Genomic DNA, 22,292 nt, shown 5'->3' with positions numbered 1-22,292 from the left:
TCTCTCTCTCTATATATATATATATATATATATATATATATATATATATATATATATCTTTGCCTTCCCCTTACCTGTTCCTGAAACTTAAAAACCTGCTGAATGAATCATTGGAGTTTTGGAGAAAATGAGTCCAGTGTGTTCTTTGGAGCAGAAGTCAATAGAACTCCCACTGAGTGAGATATAAAGGGATCCTAGATGTACTGACAACATCTTGGGAGAATATCATAAAACACTGGCTATAGAGATGCCAAGCAAGTCTGCTGTAGGGATAGGTATAGATATGAGAGAGATCAGCTGTCTTAGCTGACCTTTTTGAATCTCAGGTTAAGAATACCGGAGTTCCCTAAGTATATAGCATATCTCATTTTTTGCAGAAAGCATATAATAATTTGCTTTCAGACACCTCAGCTTAAGGGAGTGTGTAATTAGAATTTGTTCCCCAGGACTCAAAATCCAGCATCTCATGTTCCTTCTCATGTTATGTCCTTATGTTTTGGAGATAAAGTTTGTGTGTGCCCCCACCCCTCTCTCTTTTCCTGCTAACGTAGCTGGGAAAACTTCTCTTTACTCAGGCTTTTACTTTTGTCCTTTTATTTCTTCTACTTCAAGTGATTATTAATAAATCTTATAAAATGGATTTATTTTTGGATATTAATTTTAATCTTACAGGAGTATAACTACATATGAAAAGTCTGGTTAGAGGTTGAAAACTATCACCGAAAACAAATGAGTCAAATAAGTACGATACTGACTTACATCTCCTTTTCTCACATAATCAGGATTCTTATAAATATCTCTAGCGAGGCCAAAGTCACAAATCTTCACTACATTGTTTTCAGATAAAAGGATGTTTCGGGCTGCCAGATCTCGGTGAATGCACTATAATAAAAAAGTCGCACAATCAAAATGCATTTCCCACAAATTTCCTGAGAGTCTTCAGTGTCATTAAAAAAAAAATGAAGTCTCCATTTCACATGTTGTAAAGGAAGCCACTGTAAGTGTACACTGAGTTACTATAAACACAAAGCCGATCTCTGCAAATAGAGGTCTCCGAAGGCCAAAAAGTCAAACTCTGTCCTGAGGTTGGCCAAGGTCTCTGCTTTGTTCTAGGGATGATCTTGCTTAATGTCATTTACAACTGAAGTCCTACAAGTCTTCTTCAGAGCCTTTTATCAAATAATTAATTAGATTCCTATCCTGTTTTAAATTTATGCAAGATTCTTATAGGAATTATGGAAACCCACCACTGGGCCAGGAAGGTGGGGGTAAAATCTACTAAGAAACTGGCCAAAGGATTATTATGGGGGCTATGTGGCAAATTATAGCTAGAATTTATAGATCATGTTAAGATTTACAAAGCAATATATAGAAAAATATATAGGTATAAACAACATATGTGTATAAATTATATACATATGTGCATATATGTAAATATGCATATATGTATATAATTTGATCTTATATATATATATATAATTTGATCCTCACAACAACCCTGTTTATGAGCTAATTGCTATCATTACCCCTAATTTACAGATGAGGAAATAGTGGTTTATAGAAGTCAAGGGACTTGCCTACAACTCAGTTATTGTTGCTGTTTAGATCTTTGTTCAGACTAATTTTTTGTGACCCCTTTTGAGGTTTTCTTGGCAAAGATACTGGAATGGTTTGCCATTTTCTTCTCCACATCACTTTACAGATGAGGAAATTGAGGCAAAAAGGGTGAAGTGACTTGCCCAATGTCCTACAAATTTGAACTCTGGTCTTCCTGACTCTAAGATATCTATGGTGCCATTTAGTGGCCTTGGAGATGACCAGCTTCCTCTGGTACTATCCTTCTAAAGGCCTTTCCTTTAAACCAAATCCCTCTTATATCATGTTCAGGTTCCCAAATTTCAGGCTCCAACTAGACTAGAGTGAACAAAGCATTCTGGGCAGCATTAGGAGCTTTATCTGTAAGGCAGAGCAAATGAGCCCACTTTTCTCTATTTGACAGTTGCCCTGGGGCTGTGAGAGAACAGAAGTAATCCAAAGAAAGCAATGATCCTGTACAAGCCTTTCTCTTGGGCAGCAGCACTATGGCAGCCTCCAGGTGGAAGTTATGCCAGTAGGGGACACTCTCTAGCAGGTCTTCTTAGTATGCATGGCGTATTCAGACCTTGTAAATGGACTTGCCTGGCTGTCTATCAATCAGCGACCAGCCTGGCACCATTTAGACAGCCTCATCACCAGCTTGGCTCCTGAGTGGAGAATTTTTCAGCCACAGGCATTCTTTTTTTTTTTTTCAAACCCTTACCTTCTGTCCTAGTAACAACTCTAAGACAAAAGGGCAAAGGCCAGGCGAAGAGGGTTAAGTGACTTGTCCAGGGTCACACAGTGAGGGAGTATCTGAATCTAGATTTAAACCAAGTTACTCACGACTCCACTGGCTCTCTCTCTGCTGTGCTACCTAGCTGCCCCATCCCAGTTATTCTTAAAGACTTAAAAAAAATAACTCAATCATAGAGGAATTGCAAGGTGCATTGGTAAGGTGAGTACCTACAAGGCTGAAATCATGAGTCCTTGAAGTATAAATGTCTATGCATGTATAAATATCGTTCATCTCATATGAAAATACTAAAGAGTTGGCCACATCTGTGTGTCTTTGCTGTTATTCAGTCTTTTCAGTTGTGACCTCATTTGGAATTTTCTTTTTTCTTTTTTAATCTGTTTTAGAATCAGTATTAAACATTGATTCTAGGGCTAGACAATGGAAATTAAATGACTTGCCCAGGGTCACACTGCTAGGGAGTGTCTGAGGTCCTATTTGAACCCAGGACCTCCCATCTCTAAGTCTGGCTCTCTAGCTATGGAGCCACCTTGCTGCCCCCCTTATTTAGGGTTTCCTTGGCAAAGATACTGGAGTAGTTTGCCATATCCTTCTCCAGTTCATTGTATAGATGAAGAAACTGAGACAAACAGGGTCAAGTGACTTGCTTAGGGTCACACCAGTAGGAAGAGTCTGAGTGCCTATTTATGGGGAAAAAAATACAAAATATCTCATCAATGTGTATATCCCAATAGGGATGTTGGTGGGAATGGTTGTAGGGTGTCTGTATTTGATAAAAAAAAAGGAAAACAGCATTGAATGAGGCTGACCTTTCTAGAAGATAAGAACTCCATGCCTCTGGCCACTTGAAAACTGTATGAAATGAGATCTTCCATGGTGATGGGTTGCTTGTAGAAATCATCAGGATCTGGAAAACATTAAACTCAGGACTTGTTTATCATGGCCCTTGTTATCCCACCAAATCCCAGCTTATTAGAACAGCGTTAGGAAAACAGAAGAGAAACCTGCCAGCGGATCTGAATTCACATTTGAGAACATTTGCTTTTAGCATGTGTATCAGAGATATTTCCATGTCTCCTTCTAGTTTTACCCTGACACACACAGAGGGCTGATCCCCAAAGAGGCCCTGGGCTAGACAATTGCACGTTTTCCCTGTCAGAATTAGTAACTTTACAAATAATCTTTATTCAAATCTTATCTCCTCCGGACATTACCCTATGAGTCTCCCACGGATGTTTATTAGGGTGATAAATTAGAAAAAAATTTCATAGATGCACAGTGGTTGTAAAAATATCACAGACTGTAGGAACAGGAAGGAATTAATACCTACCCTCCTCTTCCTCTTCCACATCACTCAGACTTTTATCTTCCTGAAATCCGGAGCTTGCAAAGCTCTCACTGCTGGTGACACTATCCAGTCTTTGTTTCTTGCCTTGCTCAAGCTCCAACTCCTTTTCTTTCTTGGGCTCAGTCTGTAAGGCTGCATCCTTGAAAGAGACCCAGAGAAAGGGAGAGGGTGAGATTGCTGAGATGGAAGGAGAAATCAGATTGTCCACGAGGCCATGTCACCCCAGGAATGTGCTAATAATGCCCTGGCAGTGAGAGCGAGGCAATGGACAGAACCACCCATTGGGCACCCTTCAGGACAATACACGCTAATTGAACCTTGACTGTGTCTCTGGGCAGGTTAGAGGAATGGTGGGAAATAATGACACTCAGGAGAGAATATTCATCTTTACTGGATCTGAGACTTTAGCTTGGAGTGCAATGGGGTGGGGAGCGAGTAATGAGTGATGAAACCTCTTTCAATTTTTTTCTTTCCTTTTCTTTTTCAATGAACTATTCAATTCAATTACTTTATTTTTATCTCTTCCCTTCCCCATTGAAATGGAAAACACTCCAAAACTTCTTTACAAATATGAATAGTCAAGGGAAACAAGATTCCCACATTGATCATGGCCAAAAATATGTGTCATTCTGTACCCCGAGTACATCACTTCCCTGTCAGGAGATGAGTAACATGTAGTGCCTCTGGGCTCATTTTTGGTCATTGCATTGATCAGAATTCTTAAGTGTTTCAAAGTTGTTATAATGTCATTGTGGAAATAGTTCTGCTTCTATTTATTTATTTCCTATTGTTTTATTTTCATGTTAGTTCATGGGAATTTTCTTAAATTTCTTTTCATAAATCCTTTTGGCACAATAGTATGCTATTATAAGAGTATACTAGCAATTCTCGAAAATGATGGGCACCCTGCTTATTTCCAGTTCTTTGCCTCTACAAAAAGAGCTAATATAAATACTTTCATACCTATGCACCATTTTCCTTTTTTCTTTCTCTCTTTGGACTATAGATTTAGTAGAAGTATCACTGGGCTGAATGGTTTAGCGACCAAATCTTCCTATTTTCCCTGGCAGTTGAAGTGATCATGATTTTTCATGATGAGTTTTAGAGCAAGAAAGGACCATCGGGATCATCCTGACCAAGTTTCTCATTTTACTGACAAGAATGGAGACCACCTAAGATGGTGGAGCTTTTGCTTAGTCCTATAGCTATTTAATGGTACTTGTTGATGGTAGGTCCCAGGTGTTTATACCCAACCCTATGTAGATTTAAAAATTAATAGTCAATATCTGCAAAGTATACTATTTATAAAGATTTATTAATATTTAACTAGAGGGCTAGAGAACACGCTCAGCACTCACATGGAAGAGAGAGGCAGGGACCCGCGAACGGAAACTAGATACAGACAATGTAGCAACGCACGTATACTAAAGGCAAAAGCAATTGTGGGTAGTACAGAAAGGAATTTTGGGTAATGCATTTTTAGGGGTTCAAGATTTTCCCACTATACACCTGCTGTTTCTATTCAAGCAAAACTCAATTCATCTTAGCAGGACATCAATCACCAGATTGATCTCTAATGTAATGAAATGCTTTTCATACTTGACCAAGAGTCTGCCACTTCGATCCCTCAAGTCCCAGCAGCTCCTCATCCTATCATTTTTAATTGCTAATCTTTCTGGGTCTCACTGTCTTCCTTTATAAAAATGAGGGAGTTGGATCAGTTGGTGCTTAAGGCTCCTTTCAGGTCTAACATTTGATGATCTTATAAACCATTAGAAAGGATAAATGGACTGCAAGAACTCATATGAAGCCAGAAGTGATGTCTCCTCCTATCAGAAGGTGAGCTCTCTGAGGCAGGGGCTGTTTTTTCTTCTGTATGTCATAGTGTCTGGCACAGAGTAAGCACTTAATACACGCTTGTTGTTGCTGATGATTGAATGGCCTTAGTAATTAATCTAGTGATTCATGATATTAGCATTTATTATTTCCCTAGAGCTTTGCATGTCATACACACATGGATGCTGTTAGTATTGCAGGCTACACAAGTAGGAACTCAGGGGCTGAAAGTTTCAGTAATAGCCAATTTTTAGCAGCAAAATCCTGAAAGAGCTAGCTTTAGACCACAATCTTTGGCCTCTTTATCTTGAACTCTGCTTGTCTTTTCACCCTAAGAAATGGGCTGTTTCCTCCAGCAGAGGGCACAGTGGGAGCAGGGAGAAGATGCTGGGGAAAGGCAACAGAGGTGATGGCTGTCCTGGACAGGAGAGTAGGTCTGAAAGGATGATAAGCAGGACTTCCATTCAAGGGGAAGAATAAATACCACCTTCCAGGACTGCGTAGGAAAGGAAGAAACCTGTCCTGTGCGCACACATTACAATCCTGGAGGGTCCAGACCTAAGAGAGCCCTCTGGTGTTCTGGGTCAGCCAGAGAGAGGAATAAATACTTCCCTCCCTTTACATAAAATAAAGTTTGATTTGGCTTCTGTTCAGTCAGAGAGAGATTTTTCACCGGCTCCTCCCCAGGAAAGAAAGGATAAGAGAGTCAAGAAAACAACATGTGGTAGAAAAACTCCCAAGCAGTTAACTTTCAAGGTCCATTTTGCCGAAACCGTTCTGTAGTTCTCTGAGAAAAATCACACATGAGGGTGTGAGATTTGGAGAATATTCCTCATATCTCCGTGACAGACTCTTCTGTAAGTGGGGACAGTCCGACATTTGGTATCAAACATGAATTCTGGTGACCAAAGGAAATCGGGACAGGATAGGTTATCCATCCAAGTGAGACAGCTTACTGAGCTTTAATGACTGGCTAAAAAAAATAATAATTTAAGAATCTGGTGTATTCATTTGCTTTTGCCTTTGTAGCTCCAGTTTCCAGCACAATGTCGGGACAGTAGTGGGTTCTTGCCGATCCTTTGAGATCAGTCCTTTGATGCTGCTTTCCCATCACTTGCTGCCTTTTTTCATGCCTTCAGCTTCTACCTCATGAAATATAGCCACAGGCTTTCCACAAATACACTCAGCTCCACCAAGCCACATGGGGAGGCCAATCATTAAATATAGCTGATGAAGGAAACAGAACCTTCAAAACAAAGGACGCACGAATCCGAAAGTTCCATCCTGCTCCAGTCTCTAGGGTGTTCTCTTGGCTCAGTCCTTCCTAAAGTCAGTCCAAATTTTCGTGGCTGAAGAGAATATGTACTGCTGGGATAGGAGCGAGACATTGTTTGATCCTAGGGGTCCCAGTGGTGCCACACCTCACTTGCCCCTTCCCCGAGCAGTGCCTTTTTTTCTATAGTCTTCTACCAGAGCCACTAAGAAAATTACTTTTTAAGTGGAGGGAAACTATATTCCCCACGGAAATGCCTACCCCCCCCCTCCAACCCACCCCTCACACTGCCTGATTGGAACCTTACTCCGTCAACAGCTTGATTTAAAAACTGGATTTAAAACACTGGATTTAATGAAAGAATCAGTGCGCTCGATTCCTTTGGTACAAGCACATTTACACAAATGACAAGAGTTGGGCAGTACGGGGAGCTTCTGCCATTTTGTATACAACATAGATTAGTAGCAGGGCAGCTAGAAGGCATAGAGTCAGGAATATTTGAGTTCAGATCTGCCCTCAGACACTTACTAGTAATGTGACCCTGGACGACTCACTTAACCCTGTTTGCTTCAGTTTCCTCATCTGTAAAATGAGCTGGAGGAGGACATGGCAAACCATTCTAGCATCTTTGCCAAGAGAACTCCAACAAAAAGGGGTCATGAAGAGTTTGAAATGACTGAACAATGGTGGACCCACCAAATCTTTCAGTTTAACTGATTCCAACAGCAGATGAGCAAACATACTCAATACTGTTTACTAGTTAACGATGTTAGAGAGATATTGATATTTTCTATTGCTAGCCTTAAAAAGTACAGCAAAATTAGTGCAAAGGGTTGTGTGGACAATATTTTGCTAAATTCTCGCTTCCCTTCTGTCTGATTTCTAAGGCTCTGCTTAATCCCTTTGAGGTCCTAGCTATGTGAGCCCAATATAACAATAGGCAGGACCTAGAGGAAAAAGTTGGGCTAGGAAGTAGCTTATAATTCTGTCATTGACTATGGGTGAGTGACCTAGCCAACCTAAATATTTTTTTTTCCATCTTAAAGTGAAAAATCATACTTATGATCTTTGTTGAAGAAGATAGTCCTCCATATTCACACATATTTCTAATATTAATGAATATATTAGATGATTTGGAATAAGTTAAATATATAAAATATGTATAAAATATATAAAATAAAAAATATAAAAGATGATTTGGAATAAGTTAAAAGAAAAAGATTAGAATGATTTATATCTCAATTCTCAAATCTTCTGGAATGAACTGAATAGAATTATTCTCAACATTTTTCACTAAATAGGGAGCTGATTCCAAGAAATTGGGAAAGATTAGAATATGAAGGGGCTATAAAGGTTGAAACTAATGAGAAATGTATGTGTTTATCCTTTTGAATATTCTTACTCTTTAGATGAATACTTTAGAAGTAGATTAACTCAGTGATAACTTAAAAAAAGACACCTTAAATGTATACGCAGACAAAATTTGGTCATTTATTTACTTACCTTGTTGAGAAAGAAGAAATCTCTTTTGCTTTTGAGATAGTTGGATAAATTTCCATATTTGCAGTATTCAACTATCACCATGAGAGGACCTGAAGCCAAAAAAAAAAGATATTTTCAGCATCTTAAAGTCAAGTGCTCAAATGACAGACTTGATGAGTTTCAAGCCAAACCATCTTTAGCAATGTACTGGCAAATGCCCCAGAGGGCCTCTGAAACTAGGAGTGCCACAGACAGGGTGACCTTCTCAATTTAAACTGAAAGAGAAAATAGACACAACACCTTTCTAAAAAAAAGGAAGAGAGAGACGAAAAAAAGAGAGAAACCCTAAATTTCTCATTTCAGTACTTCATTGGTCTTCAATTGATCAGCCTGACTCGTTCAACGTTTTTATCTCTGGTAGAGCAGAGGTCTGGGAAGTCCCAAAGATGTTCATGCAAAGTGGAGGTTATTAGCATTTTTTTTTCATGCCTTGGATGCCCTTGGCAGTCTGGTCTAGCCTACGGACTACTTTTTCCAGAATGATATTTTTAGTACAGAAAATAAAATTATTATAAAGGAAACCAATGATTTTGAAATACAATTATTAAAATATATATTTTTAAACAAAGTCATGGACTCTAGGTTAAGAATCCCATTGTAGATACAGTGAAAAATAGTTCCAGATCCGATAGCATTTTAACTAGTAGTGGTATTTAAAAATAAATTCAAATGAGTAATAGGGGGCTTAGTACAAAGCTTTGCATATATTTCTTTCTTTTTTTTTTTTTAACTCTTCTATTTTGGAATCAATGCTGCATATTGGTTCCAAGGCAGAAGAGTGGTAAGGGCTAGGCAATGGGGGTCAAGTGACTTGATCAGGGTCACACAGCTAGGAAGTCTCTGAGGTCTGATTTGCACCTAGGAGCTCCCATCTCTAGGCCTGGCTCTCTGGACACTGAGTCACCCAGCTGCCCCCCTGCATATATTTCTAATAGCACCTGCATTTTCACTATTCACAGACTTGCCTATGGTCAGTCCTGCTTGTTACCGTTTCTGACCAGCCCACGTCTGACATATGGAAGAGTCGCCATTGAGCGGGAAAGTGGCCTAATCTCATGTACCCTGAGACTTGGATAAGAGCAGGTCACAGCCATGATTTGATCTCCCTGCCTTTGGAGAGATAATATGTGGAGCATCTAGTTAGAAAGGGAGAGAGAGTACATGGAGGCTATCCTGGATTCAGTGGATGAGCAGGTGGGAATCAGAGTATCAGGACTTCTTTCCCATAATTCACTGGAGTCTGGGTTGGAAGCCCCTTTTCAAAGCTGAGAAATATCCCCTCTGGCAAATCATGGACCAACACCCCAATATAGTCATGCAAACGCCTCTTTTCTAGAGATGAACACAAATCCTTCAACACAACAATAAGATGGAGGAGAAAGGTGGGAGAAGAGATGAGGCAGCAATGCAGGAGGAGTAATCTGAGGGAACTCAACTTTCTAGGCAATCAAGGATTCCTCTTGGCCCCCAGTCATCCCTTTGTAGAGTCTTCCTGAAAATGAACTAAACCTCTTTATGCCTCAGACCCTATGTGTTTGATCCAGCAGCTGTAGAAGACTGCCTGTAGAAGAGGCTTTACAGCTTCTGAAGCAATTTCAAGTTTATTATCTCATTTTACCCCCACAATAAGGAATAGGAGGTGCTAGTAATGACCATCTTTTTAAAGATGAGGAAACTGAGGCTCAGGGAGTCTGAGTGACCTGTGTAAAGTTCTACAAGGAATAAAAGACAGCTTCAGAATCTTTTGACATCAAGTCCAAAGTCTTTTCCACAATACTATGATGTTTCCCTAAATGGCAGCTCATCTTCTCTTGTCCTCCCTTGTCCTACAGATGACCCTAGGACAGAAAGTTCTGCTTCCTAAGAGGCAAGAATAGGAGCAGCTTTCTCTTAAGGTTGCCACAACAGCCCCCTCACCTCCCCCCCCCCCCGCCCCTGATCTGTAGAATGATTTATTCTCCCATTGAATGAAGAAAGGAGACATTCAGCTTCCTAATTAGAACAGACAGCTCCTCTCCCTCTATTTACCTCCATGCTTGGTGCAGGCCCCCAGCAGGTTCACCACATTCAGATGGTGCCCAATGTGGGTCAGGATCTTGAGCTCAGTCATCAAAGCTTTGTATTCACTGGCTGTGGCCCCCTCTGGAAAAAAAATCAGGGGAGAGTCAAGGAAGTAAGACAAGAAAGGCTCCTGCCTTCCTGCCTTGGGTAGGGTTCTTGGCCATCTTGTTTGTCAAGGCCCAGGAATTGGCTACTGCCTCCTTCACTTCCCCACATTATGCAGAATCTCTAAGCCTCCTCTGTGTTTGCTTTTCTCCCTTTCTCCCCACATCACATCCTTTTTATTACAGTAAGATCCAGAACAGTGGTAGGGTTAGTCATTGAACATTTCCTCTCAGTGGGCCTGGTTGCAGTCAGCAAAATGCTGACTCAATCCTAGGGTAATGTACAAAGAGTCTCCTTCCAAGTGCTTCTGACTGACCCAGAGGCAGGCAGCAAGAACATTAATTCTTTCCTTCCCTTCTCTCCCTCCCTTCCTCCCTCTTTCCCTCCTCTCCCTCCCTTCCTCCTTCTTTTCCTTCCTTCCTCCCTTCCTCCCTTCCTTTCTCTCTTTCTCTTCCCCCCTCCATTTCTTCTCCCTACTTACTCCTCTTCTCCATCCCTCTCTCTACCATAAAGATAAAAGGATGAAGTATATGAAATTTGATCATGGGTTCTTGGGTATTTGTGAGCTGCCTAATGGACCATTTCTGGAATGTTTGTAAAGCATCTTTTCTCATTACATTCCTGGGGTTATCTCAGTCTGTGGAGATCCACAAGCATCTTAATGTCACTTCACACCCAAGGCTATGCAATTTAGGCTTATAGGGATTATAGCTTCAGAACTGGAAGGACCCAATTAGCTATCTGGTTCCATCTTCTCATTTTATGACAAAACTAAGGCCTAGAGGTGAAGTAACTCACCGAAGGCTAATAGAAATGACAAGAGCAAGAGCCAGGATTTGAATCCAAGTTCTCTGACAAGAAATCTATAGTAAAAGTTCCAGCTGGGGCTGAAATCCTAATAATTTGTGCCCTTATCCATTTATTCTATGGTTGCTATTTAATCATGGCCACCACTTTACAAACTTTATCTAGTTAATCTTAGAATGTCCCTATGAAGCAGGGAGATGATGAGAAATATTTCTCTCATTTCAGGGAAGGAAAGGAAAAATCCTCTCTGTTCAACTTCCCATAGTGAAAGAAGAACAGAGAAAAGAAGGGAAACCACACAGCTTCTAACTAGGGATGCCATTCTGTCCTGTGTTTGTCAGGAAGAAAAAGTGACAAGAGAAATCTGAATAAAATCCGATTTTTAGGATTTTTATCTACAGACTATTTTGAAAATGTCTTTGAATTCACATAAATAATGAAAAAAGATAACAGGATTAAGGCTTAAAAATGAGCGAGGCCCACTATCCTATTATATATCTATATCTATCTCTATAAATTTCTCTGGGCCTTTCAAAAACAACTCAGAAATGAAAAGGCTTCACCTTAGAAACTCATCAGGCTCCTCCAGATGCCTTCTACATGAATGTTAGCCAGCTCCTCGTGAATGTGCACAGAGTGTGAGCTCAGGCACACCCCAAAGACTCAAAAAATAGACTGTCCAAAAACTGGTATTTTATATCTAATTTTTTAGGTTTGCATTTTTAATTAATTAATTTTAAACTGTGTATTATGTGTTATTAATGCTGTGTATTGGTTCTAAGGCAGAAGAGCAGTAAAGGCTAGGCAACAGGGATTAAGTGACTTGCCCAAAGTCACACAGCTAGGAAGTACCTGAGGCCAAATTTGAACCTAGGACCTCCTGCCTCTAGACCCGGCTCTTGATCCACTGAGCTATCTAGGTGCCCGTCCCCCCGGTTGTATTTTTAAGTAAAATAATGTTAGTAAGTTTTTTTAGAGGGCATGTTCATTTAAGTCTTGGTTTCTTTAGTTTGATAAACAAAAATGCCATCCCTTATGATTGCCTATCCAATAAATCTTGAAATGCCTTAAAATAATTATAATTTCTCATACACATTGACCCCCCAGCCCCCAGGGATGAGCTATGCATACACAGATGACCAGCTCTCAGAATAGCTCAATGAAGAATACTGTGGCAGAGTCCCAGAATCATAAACTCTCGGAGACCTCATCACCACTGCCTAAATGATTTCCTTCTCTATCTGGGACCTCGTATATTATCTCAGATTCTTCACAGGAAAGTTATGAGTGCCAGGCCTGACTCCCGTAGAAGAGGCTGAGTTATCGTCAGGGAGGATATGGACCATGTGTGGCCAAGAAGCATCCCGAGGACCATCTCATGAGAAACAAGGGAAGAAGAGGCAGACGGGCTTCACAAATCAAGGCAGGGAATTTTTCATGAGGCTGGCCTATGAAGAAGTTTCTAGAAGCAGTGGCTTACTGATGCTCTTTCTTTTCTTTTGGTCTAAGAAAAATGCCCCCAAGCAAATGTTATTTTATGAGCCATCAGGAAAATTCCCAGTATCTTATTTGGGTATCTTATTTCTAAACAAATATCACCGATAGGCTGCCGAGTACCCATCTCTGACCCACTGTCTGGGACAGTATCACTGGGCCATATATAATAAAGTTGTCTTAGAACCTCCTTAGGCAATGTAGTGAGCCCTCAAAAAGAGAGAAGTGGGGAAGGGACACCTGGATGTTTAAAGAGGGGCCAAACTGGCCCAGAAAGGGGAAACGGAGCAGGTCAAAGCTCCCATGAAGGGTAGAGTAGCTCTTGAACTTCCATTCTGACTGTGAGATAAGGAGTTGCTATTGTTCAGTCATTTCAGTCATGTCCCACATTTAGTGACCCCACAAAGATCCTGGAGTGGTTTACCATTTCCTTCTCCAGCTCATTTATTACAGATGAGGAAACCGAGGCAAACAGAGTTAACTCACTTGCCCTGGGTCACACAGCTAAGAAGTATCTGAGGCTGGATTTGAATTCAGGTTTTCTTGACTCCAGACCCAGTGTTCTATCTATTGTGCTCCCTAGCTGCCCTAAAAAAAAAAAAGTTAGCAGGCATTTATTGTTATTCAGTTGTGTCTGACTCTTTGGGACCCTGTGGACCATACTGACCATGGGGTTTTTCTTGGCAAAGATAATGGCATTATTTGCCATTTCTCTTCTCCAATGGATTAAGGCTAATTTAGAGGGTAAGTGACTTGCCCAGGAGACATAGCCAGTAAGCATCTGAGGCTGGATTTGAATTCAAGTCTTCCTGATTCCACACCCAGAGCTCTATTATCCTAGCTTTCCACTGAGACAGAGAGGTCTAGGCTCAAAACAAACCAATGAATGAATAAACAAATAATAAACAAATAGATAAAACAATCCAACAAAAAAGATAAATGAGAGTCTACTCTGGAGAGAAGGATGATGTTGAAACCCAGGACTTTTCAAGTGCAAATATCAAGGTGAGAAAAGGAAGAAGAATCCTGGGAGTTTCCCCTTCTTTAAGTATTTCTCCCACCTGTGTCAGGTGAACACTGAGCTTTCTGAACTTCCCTTGATAATATCTTGGGATTCCTTACAGCTTAAAAAAGTTTTTTGGGGGTTTTGTTTGTTTGTTTTAGCAGCACTGTTTCCTTTTACCCTGGGGTCTTAAAGAAAGCTTGCTTGAGAATGGAAATAATGTGAAAATCCTGATGAGAAAGAGGAAATGAAATGTTTTCTATTCTTAAAAGGACACGAGAGCTTTTGGAGCTCTGGTTTCCATGCTCAATCTGTCAGGCATAAAGGATTGTAAATCATCCTGAGATTTAGTTCTACCTCGTAGGGCTTCACAAAGCAGAAGTATCTTTCGACACTGACAAACTGTTGAAGACTTTTTGCCAAATGTAAGGAAAAGCCTTACTTTTGGGTATAGAATAGTTTTCAGATCCGATCAACTTAATTTTTCTCACATACCTTCTTTAGCTTTACTTGATGGTTAAGTCAAACTTCAGCTAAACCCTTGGGATTTATGATGTGTAGAATAGCCACTAAATTTCCATTACAGCATCATAGCAGCTCATTCCAAATATCACAGCCCTTAGTTATAAACGACTGGAATCCCCAATGTGGGAAGAAGGAAAGGACCTTTGAGGCTTTAGGGTCTATTTCCCCTGGGCCTAGTTGCTGGATTATCCTGTGGACAAATTCAGTGTAGTACGGGACTTTGAGAAATTGAAGAAAATATGAAGACAAGTATACCACGTATATAGCGGCCCTTAGCTAACCCTGACTGACACCCAGGGAACACTAATGGACAGTGGCTCCGTTTCCTGTACACGCTTACAGTCATGCATGGGTGCACACATACACGTACATACCTTTCAGCATTTTCACAGCCACTGTCCGGCACGTGGGTGATTTCTTAATGCCAAATGCAGCTGCTTGAACCACTTTTCCAAAAGCTCCACGTCCAAGTGATTTTCCTGCAATGAAAACAAACTGCTAATCTATGTGACAAGTCAACAGGGTGAACTGAGGTCTATTCAGCAGAGGAGTGTCTCTTTCTAGATCCACACTGGGCTACAGAAATGATCTTTTCCTTTCTTTCCTAGCCCTGGGATTAGTGTGATTTTTAACAGAACCCCTAATGGAGTGGCCCCAAAGGATGGGTTATACCAGGCAGCACATTTCTAACTGTCTCTCCTTTCCTAGTCAGTTCTGTTTCCACATGGCTTCTAATGAATCCCCCTGATTCCCCACTAAAGATTTTTGGGTGAGAAAGGACATCTAGAAGTGATCTGTTATAGGCAGGTTTAATTTAAGATCATTCTTCTATAGAAACATTTCCACAAGATGTACAATCTCTTTTTTTTTTAAACCCTTGTACTTCGGTGTATTGTCTCATAGGTGGAAGAGTGGTAAGGGTGGGCAATGGGGGTCAAGTGACTTGCCCAGGGTCACACAGCTGGGAAGTGGCTGAGGCTGGGTTTGAACCTAGGACCTCCTGTCTCTAGGCCTGACTCTCACTCCACTGAGCTACCCAGCTGCCCCCTGTACAATCTCTTTTGATAAAACTCTTCTATTACTTAATAACCCTGACAACTAGGAGGTCCTTCCTAGTACCTAACAACTTCCTACTGCTGAAGCAAATGATCATTTCTTTATGTTCTCTCCACATTAAAGAAGGAAGAATGGGGAACAAGGTGGTTATTATCTTTTGTATAACAATGCTTCACAGACTGGAGAATAAAATTCTAGTTATTTAATTTTCTCTGCTTTGAATTAAATATTTCTAGGCCCTCTAACCTTTCCTTACTTGTTGATTAAAAAGCACTTAGTATTCTAAATGTGACTCTATTAATAATTTTGGGTTCCAGATGTGACTACTAATAATTTAGGGTTCCAAATGTGACTCTACAATGAATTAAGGATTCCAAATGTGATCCTATGATTAACTTAGAGTTCCAGAGGTGACTACTAATAATTTAAGTTTTCAAGTGTGACTAAAAAAAAACTTCAGGCTCCAAATGTGAGTCCATTAAAAACTAGCCCTCAAAGGGAAATCGTGTGAGGTATCTATCTCTAACAACCAACAGGGCAAGGTTTTCTACTTGGGAACATTGGGAAGTCTCTAGTATTCTCTGAAAGCAAGACCCAGGTCATGCTGGGTCACCCACCTTCCCAGCGACCTGAGCTTTCATGTCAGTGCTCTGCTAGGAATATACACACAGAACTTTTCATCTCCTTTCACAGTAGCCCTCTTTTGCACCAATCCCACCGTCAGGAAACAAGAAAGAACTCGGAGAAGGGATGTGCTCTGAGGCATGGTTAGATGAGTGGAAATTATCCCCACAAAAGTCGCCAAATGAACAAGTTGTGCTTTTTGAGCTCTCTTGGGAGTTCATATCACTCCTTTGGAAATGGCTAAATTCCCAGAGTGAATCCTGGCAGTCTCGGTGTTAACTGGCTATCCAACCTCCCCCATCAGCCTTTCCTAACAGTCTGCCTCCCCTGCTTTAGCTAATTAACCTTTCTTCCTTCCTCACACCCCTGTCCTTTCCCTCAAAGAATACACGTTTTTCTAAGTTTCTGTTTGAGTTTGAAGTTGCTTTTTGGTTATATTTGAAACTTGCTATTTTCAACGTATCCTTCAATCCCTTCTCTTTTATTTGGCATCTTCAGCTGTAAATTATCTGAGACAGAAATCTCTAAGGGAGTACATTTTATTCTCCCAGTGAAGAATCCCAAGTGAGAGGTTAAAATACTAGTAGAAACATAACCGCCCTCTCATAGATGACCCTTTCTTCCTTACAAATGAAGTTTTTTTTTTTTTTAAGTCTGAAAGGAAGCATGAAATGTACAGACGAGTTTTTGTTGTTGAGTTGTTTTTACTCGTGTCCAACTCTTCATTGACCCTGTTTGGGATTTTCCTGGCAGAGATAATAGAATGCTTTGCTATTTCTTTCTCCAGCTCACTTTACAGATGAGGAAACTGAGGCAAACAGGGCTAAGTGACTCACCTCAGGTCACACAGCTAGTTACTGTCTGAGGCTGATTTAAACTCAGGAAGATGAGTCTTCCTGACAGACCCAGCACTGTATCCACCGTGCCACATAGCTGCCCCTTTCCATACAAAATGCATTGCACTTTTCTTCTGCACATAAAAATGTTCAAAGATAGGCCAGGATGGGATCAATATGCCTTTAAACTTGAATAACTGGAACTTCTGTTAGACTTTAGAAAGACAAGATGCAAGGAAGATCATCAGAGAGAAGGAGGGCAATCTCTCAGATTTGTAAGAAGTGGTCCATTTGAAATAGGTTTTGAACAATGGTACATACATAACCCAGTGGAACTGCTTGTCAGCTTTGGGAGAGGGGAGGGAAGAGCCGCGGGAGGAGATCATAAATCATGAAACCAGGGGAAAATATTCTAAATTAAAAGAAAAAAAGTGGTCCATTTAACTGAGGATTCATCATTGTTCTTTTACTAATTCCTACCTTGATGCCTCTTCAGTGCAAAGATCTACCCTCATCATTCTAAGGCACAGCTAGCAGAGTACCGGCTCTGGTGGATCTTAGCACAAAATTGGAAAGGATTCCATATGGTTCATTGGAGAGAATTCCAGAGTGGGAGTTAGGACAATCACATCTGCCTGGCCAAGACAAGTCACTGAACATTTAGCCTCTTAGCCTCTACTCTATCAGCTGTAACGTGGAGATCACAATAACACCTACTCACTGAGTTGGGATGAGAATCAAAATTCTACATATATACATACACATCTGTATACCTCTAAATACACAGTGCCTTTCAAGCCTTAAAGCATTATAGAAAGGATAGTTATCAACATGGGACTGAAGAAAAAGGGTGTCTTTGGTCTAGAGACCAGTCTAGCTGGGCTTGAAGAAGGGCTCATTGCCAGAAGGCTGGTCATGAGGGGAGGATGACATTTTCGACTCCATAAAGGATGCCCTGTCTTTTTCATTCTGCCTCCTGTCCTCCTCTTGCCACCCTCATATTTACCATCTGGCTCAGGCTAGCATCATCACCTCCTCTTTTGACCACAGATGATATGAAGATCTGTGATAACAAGATTAAATCTACCCTGCCCAGGCATCTTTAGATTTAATCACCAAAGGTGAAAACATCTCCACTTAACTCACAAGTTGGATGGCCTGTGATCCACGTGTGCTAGAGTGACAAATCAGAATTTACTGACGTAAACTAAGAGGAGTCCACAGGAAGTGACACAAAAGAGGCCCCTTTAAAAAGATACCTCAGGGGCAACTTGGTGGCTCAGTGGATTGAGAGCCAGACCTAGAGATGGGAGGTCCTAGGTTCAAATCTGGCCTCAGACACTTCCCAGCTATGTGACTCTGGGCAAGCTACTTAAACCCCATTGCCTACCCTTACCACTCTTCTGCCTTGGAATCAATAAATAGTATTGATTCCAAGACAGAAGGTAAGGGTTAAAAAATAATAAAATAAAAATAAAAAGAGACCTCAGTGAGCTGGGCTCTCTCTTCTGGTTTGTGACCTGGACCTGAGACCCTGAGACCTTGGTGAGACTGTTCTTAAATCTCTCTCTTAGAACTACACGTGGTGAGTGAAGAAGGCTGACTCCTTTAACCTCCCAGGAGGTACTAGCCTCCTGGAGGCTCCCTTGTTTGGGAGAAGCCCTTGTGGCTAAAACCCTTGTTAATTGACTTTTAGACTCTGGGCCTCTGGAGCCCTGATGGAGTAAAACCCAGACTTGAATACAAATCTCTTATTCTACCCTCTTCTCATCTCTCTACTTCCACTCTCTCCTATACTTTGTAAATAAATTTCCATAAAAGTCATTTTTTATTATACATTTGTGACTCCAGGAACCCACAGAGGATTTTCTTAGTGAAGACACTGGAATGGTTTGCTGTTTCCTCCAGCTCATTTACAGATGAAGAAACTGAGGCAAACAGGGCTAAGTGACTTGTTTTGGGTGACACAGTTAAGCGTTTAGATCTGATTGTATATTACTCTTCTTCATGCATTCTATATTCCACCCAAACTGGCGACTTTGATATTGCTCATATGCAACATTTCTATTTCTGTAGCTTTGAATAGGCTGTTTCCCACACCTGGAACACTTTTTCCTTTTCTGTACCTCTTAAGATCCCATGGTTCAAACGGTATCCACAGTTTTATAACTCTTTAGACATAAATCCAGATGAAAGGATAACTAAAGATAAGATATAGTTTTATATATACATATATTTGTCAAATGATGTCTTCTCTAACTGGGGGAGGGGAAGGAAGGAGGGAGTTATTTGGATATTTTAATGTAACAAACAAATAAATAAATTTGTTTAAATTTTTAAAAATTACCAACCTCCTTTAAGGTTGAGCACAAATACAACCTTCTTCATGATGCCTATTCTTTTTTTTTTTTTTTAAACCCTTACCTTCCATTTTGGAGCCAATATTGGCTCCAAGGTAGAAGAGTGGTAAGGACTAGGCAATGAGGGGTTAAGTGACTTGCTCTTAAAATCAATACTGTATATTGGTTCCAAGACAGAAGCATGGTTAAGGCTAGGCAATAAGGGTTAAGTGACTTGCCTAGGATCACACAGCTAGGAAGTGTGAGGCCAGATTTGAACCTAGGACCTCCTGTCTCTAGGTCTGGCTCTCAATCCACTGAGCCACCCAGCTGCCCCCTTCATGATACCTATTCTGATGCACCTGGTTGCTGGTGCCCTCTTTCCCTGAAAATTACTTTGTATTTATTTTGTTCATAAATGGTATTAATTTTCTATCCATCCAGTCTACCCTCCATATTAACTGTGAGCTTCTTGAATGCTTTGGGTTTTGTTTTTGCATCTCCTATGCCTAACATAATATCTAGTATGCAGTAGGTGCTAAATAAATGTTTGTCAAATGAATAATGAAAATGTGGATGACTTCAATCTGGCCTTGGGGAAGAATAATTCACATGACTGAAATCTTGATGCCTTCATAGTGCCAATATGAAAAAATGTTCTTTTTAGGGGAAGGGTTGCTCTTCTCAAAGGCAAGAAAAATCCTTCTAGAATTCTGCTCTCCTGTCTATTGAGGAGAATGTTCAAGGCATGGCCTGAACATGGGAAATCCCAGAAATATCCATCTCCATCTCTGGCTGCTCCCCCTTCCCCATTCCTTGGGGTCTCTTCCCACTATTGTAGCCACCATGCATTCTCTTTTCAGCCATCACAATACACTCAGTTTAAACAAGTGTTTGGAGACTTAGCTTCTATCAGTGTAAATTGATTCCCAAATTAGGATTAGTTGGTTGATTCCCTTCAGCCTCCTCAATTGTTCATTTGGAGAGCAGACTGCCACCACATAAAACAGCATGAAACTATGGCATTCCCTTGAATCAGTGGCTGCACTGGCACCCTTCCCAAAGACCCCAATTCCCTCTTTCTGTGGAAGAATTGAATTCTCCTGATCCTTCTCTTCTCTAGAAAGTGTCCTTCATTTTTTTGCCTGGAATGCCACCAACTTGCATAGGAATGTGCTGGATCATCTATATACAATGCCAGGATGTTGGAATCTCCTCCAAGACTTTCCTTGACTTGCCAGGCTTACAGAGTGCCAATGGGGCTGCTCAGGGCCCCAACTCAGTGCTAACACATAAGCCTCTGAGATCCAGGAATAGTTAGCTCACTGGACAAATTCCAGGTACCCTGCGTGGTCCTCAATCTTCAACTATTTCTGTTTGAAATGCCTTTTCTAATAGAAAGATGCTGCCAGACATTTCCCTCATCTTTACCTCGGATGAGTTTTTGTGGGTTAAGTTCTTTAATAGGTCTTAATGGAGAATTATTAACAAAACCGTTTCAAGCATTTTGACATGAATCCCAAGAATTTCAGTCCTAGCAACAATATTGAGCCACAGGCCTCAATTCCATTGCTTTTGTCCAGGGGCTCTTCACCTGGGTCAGTGGATTCAAAAAGATTTTGATAACTATCTATCAATAAAATTGGTGTCCTTTGAAATCCTCTGTGTTTTATTTTATGAATTTCAAAACACAATTCTGAGAAGTGTTTCCAGAGATTTTACCAGACTGCCAAAAAGAGTTTGTCACACAAAAAGGATGTTAAGAACTTCTACTCTAGCTGGTGTCATAAATTCCAAATACTATTACTCATCATTAACCAGTAGAACCTTGGTATAAAAATGTTGAGTAGCATGAGATCACGGAAGGGCTGGAGCAGAGTGTTGGACTCATTAGATTTCTCAGCACTTCAAGCCCTGGAAGATAGCTCCGTAAGGTGAGAGCCAAAGAACATTGGTTCAAATTGTGGCTCTGCTGATCACTCTCTGTGTGACCCTGGGCAAATCAATCAACCCCTTTGTGCCTTGGTATCCTTATATATTGGATGGTTAGGCGGCACAATGGATAGAGTGCCAGGCTTCAAATTAGGAAGATTCATTGTCCTGAATTTAAATCTCACCTCAGACACTTACTAGCTGTATGACTGTGGGCAAGTCACATGAAGCTGTTTGCCTCAGTTTCCTCATCTGTAAAATTCTCTGGAGAAGGAGATGGCAAACCACTCCAGTATCTTTACCAAGATAACCCCAAATGAGGTCACAAAAAATAGGACATGACTTAAAAATGATTGAACAACAACAGAATCCTTATATATAATATCTAATCTTTTTTCCCCCAACTAAATCAAAGCTTTCATGATTAAAAAAAAAAGCACCAAGCCCTTCTGGTCCTGTGTTAATTATGGAACCACTTCCCTGCTCCCTCCTCTCTGAATATCAGGAGAAAGTTCCCAGACTTAAGATGCAGGGAGACGTCATCCACCTGAAGCCATATCCCAGAGCCTCATGCTGACATCAATCAAACTCTGACATCTGGCAAGACCAAGAGGGAAAGAGATGATGAGAAAGTTTCCACACACAGTGAACCTGGTGGCCTACTTATTCCACTAGGATCACTCAAGGAATTCTGGTAGAATTATAGAAGTCTCCTTTAAGGAGATTATTGTGTTGGGCCAAGAAAAGAAGGCTTGTGATAGATAAGCCCTTATAGCTTCCATTCAAAGAAATCATGTTTGATTGTGACTAATAATGCTGGAATATAACAGAGCGTTAGAATGGCTCATGATTGTGGGAAAACTATTCCTTGTTTGCTGCCAAGGTCATGGAGGGGCTGGGCTAAGTGCCATGTAACTTAAACTTGCATACGGAATTCAGCCAGTGTGCCACCTGCCTCTAACTTCTCCAAATTTAGTCCTTTCCTCATCTGTCAGGAGCCTTTTCTTACTTCTGCTTGTTCTCTGGTTTTCCCTAATTTCCAGTTTTCTTCCCATGCTAAACAGAAGACAAATTCAGGACCCTTTTCTTTCCTCTTCTCTTCTCTTCTCTTCTCTTCTCTTCTCTTCTCTTCTCTTCTCTTCTCTTCTCTTCTCTTCTCTTCTCTTCTCTTCTCTTCCT

The 22,292-nt window shown here is 40.7% G+C and overlaps 1 protein-coding gene across 1 annotated transcript in view; it reads right to left on the bottom strand.

The window, feature by feature from the left end:
• The window catches only part of FLT1 (fms related receptor tyrosine kinase 1), a 205,990-nt gene that overhangs the window by 26,671 nt on the left and 157,027 nt on the right, over window positions 1-22,292 (bottom strand). The window contains exons 19-24 of the mRNA XM_044668966.1: window positions 14,701-14,805; window positions 10,360-10,473; window positions 8,293-8,381; window positions 3,663-3,819; window positions 3,142-3,239; window positions 760-882 (exon numbers count right to left, since the gene is read on the bottom strand). Coding sequence (XP_044524901.1) covers window positions 760-882; window positions 3,142-3,239; window positions 3,663-3,819; window positions 8,293-8,381; window positions 10,360-10,473; window positions 14,701-14,805 — 686 coding nt within the window. The remainder of the gene's footprint in view (window positions 1-759; window positions 883-3,141; window positions 3,240-3,662; window positions 3,820-8,292; window positions 8,382-10,359; window positions 10,474-14,700; window positions 14,806-22,292) is intronic.

This window comes from Gracilinanus agilis, chromosome 3 (assembly GCF_016433145.1).
Source record: "Gracilinanus agilis isolate LMUSP501 chromosome 3, AgileGrace, whole genome shotgun sequence".
NCBI classification, from domain to species: Eukaryota; Metazoa; Chordata; class Mammalia; order Didelphimorphia; family Didelphidae; genus Gracilinanus; species Gracilinanus agilis.
Note: the sequence above shows the minus strand (reverse complement) of the source record. Positions and strands in the feature narration are given on the sequence as shown.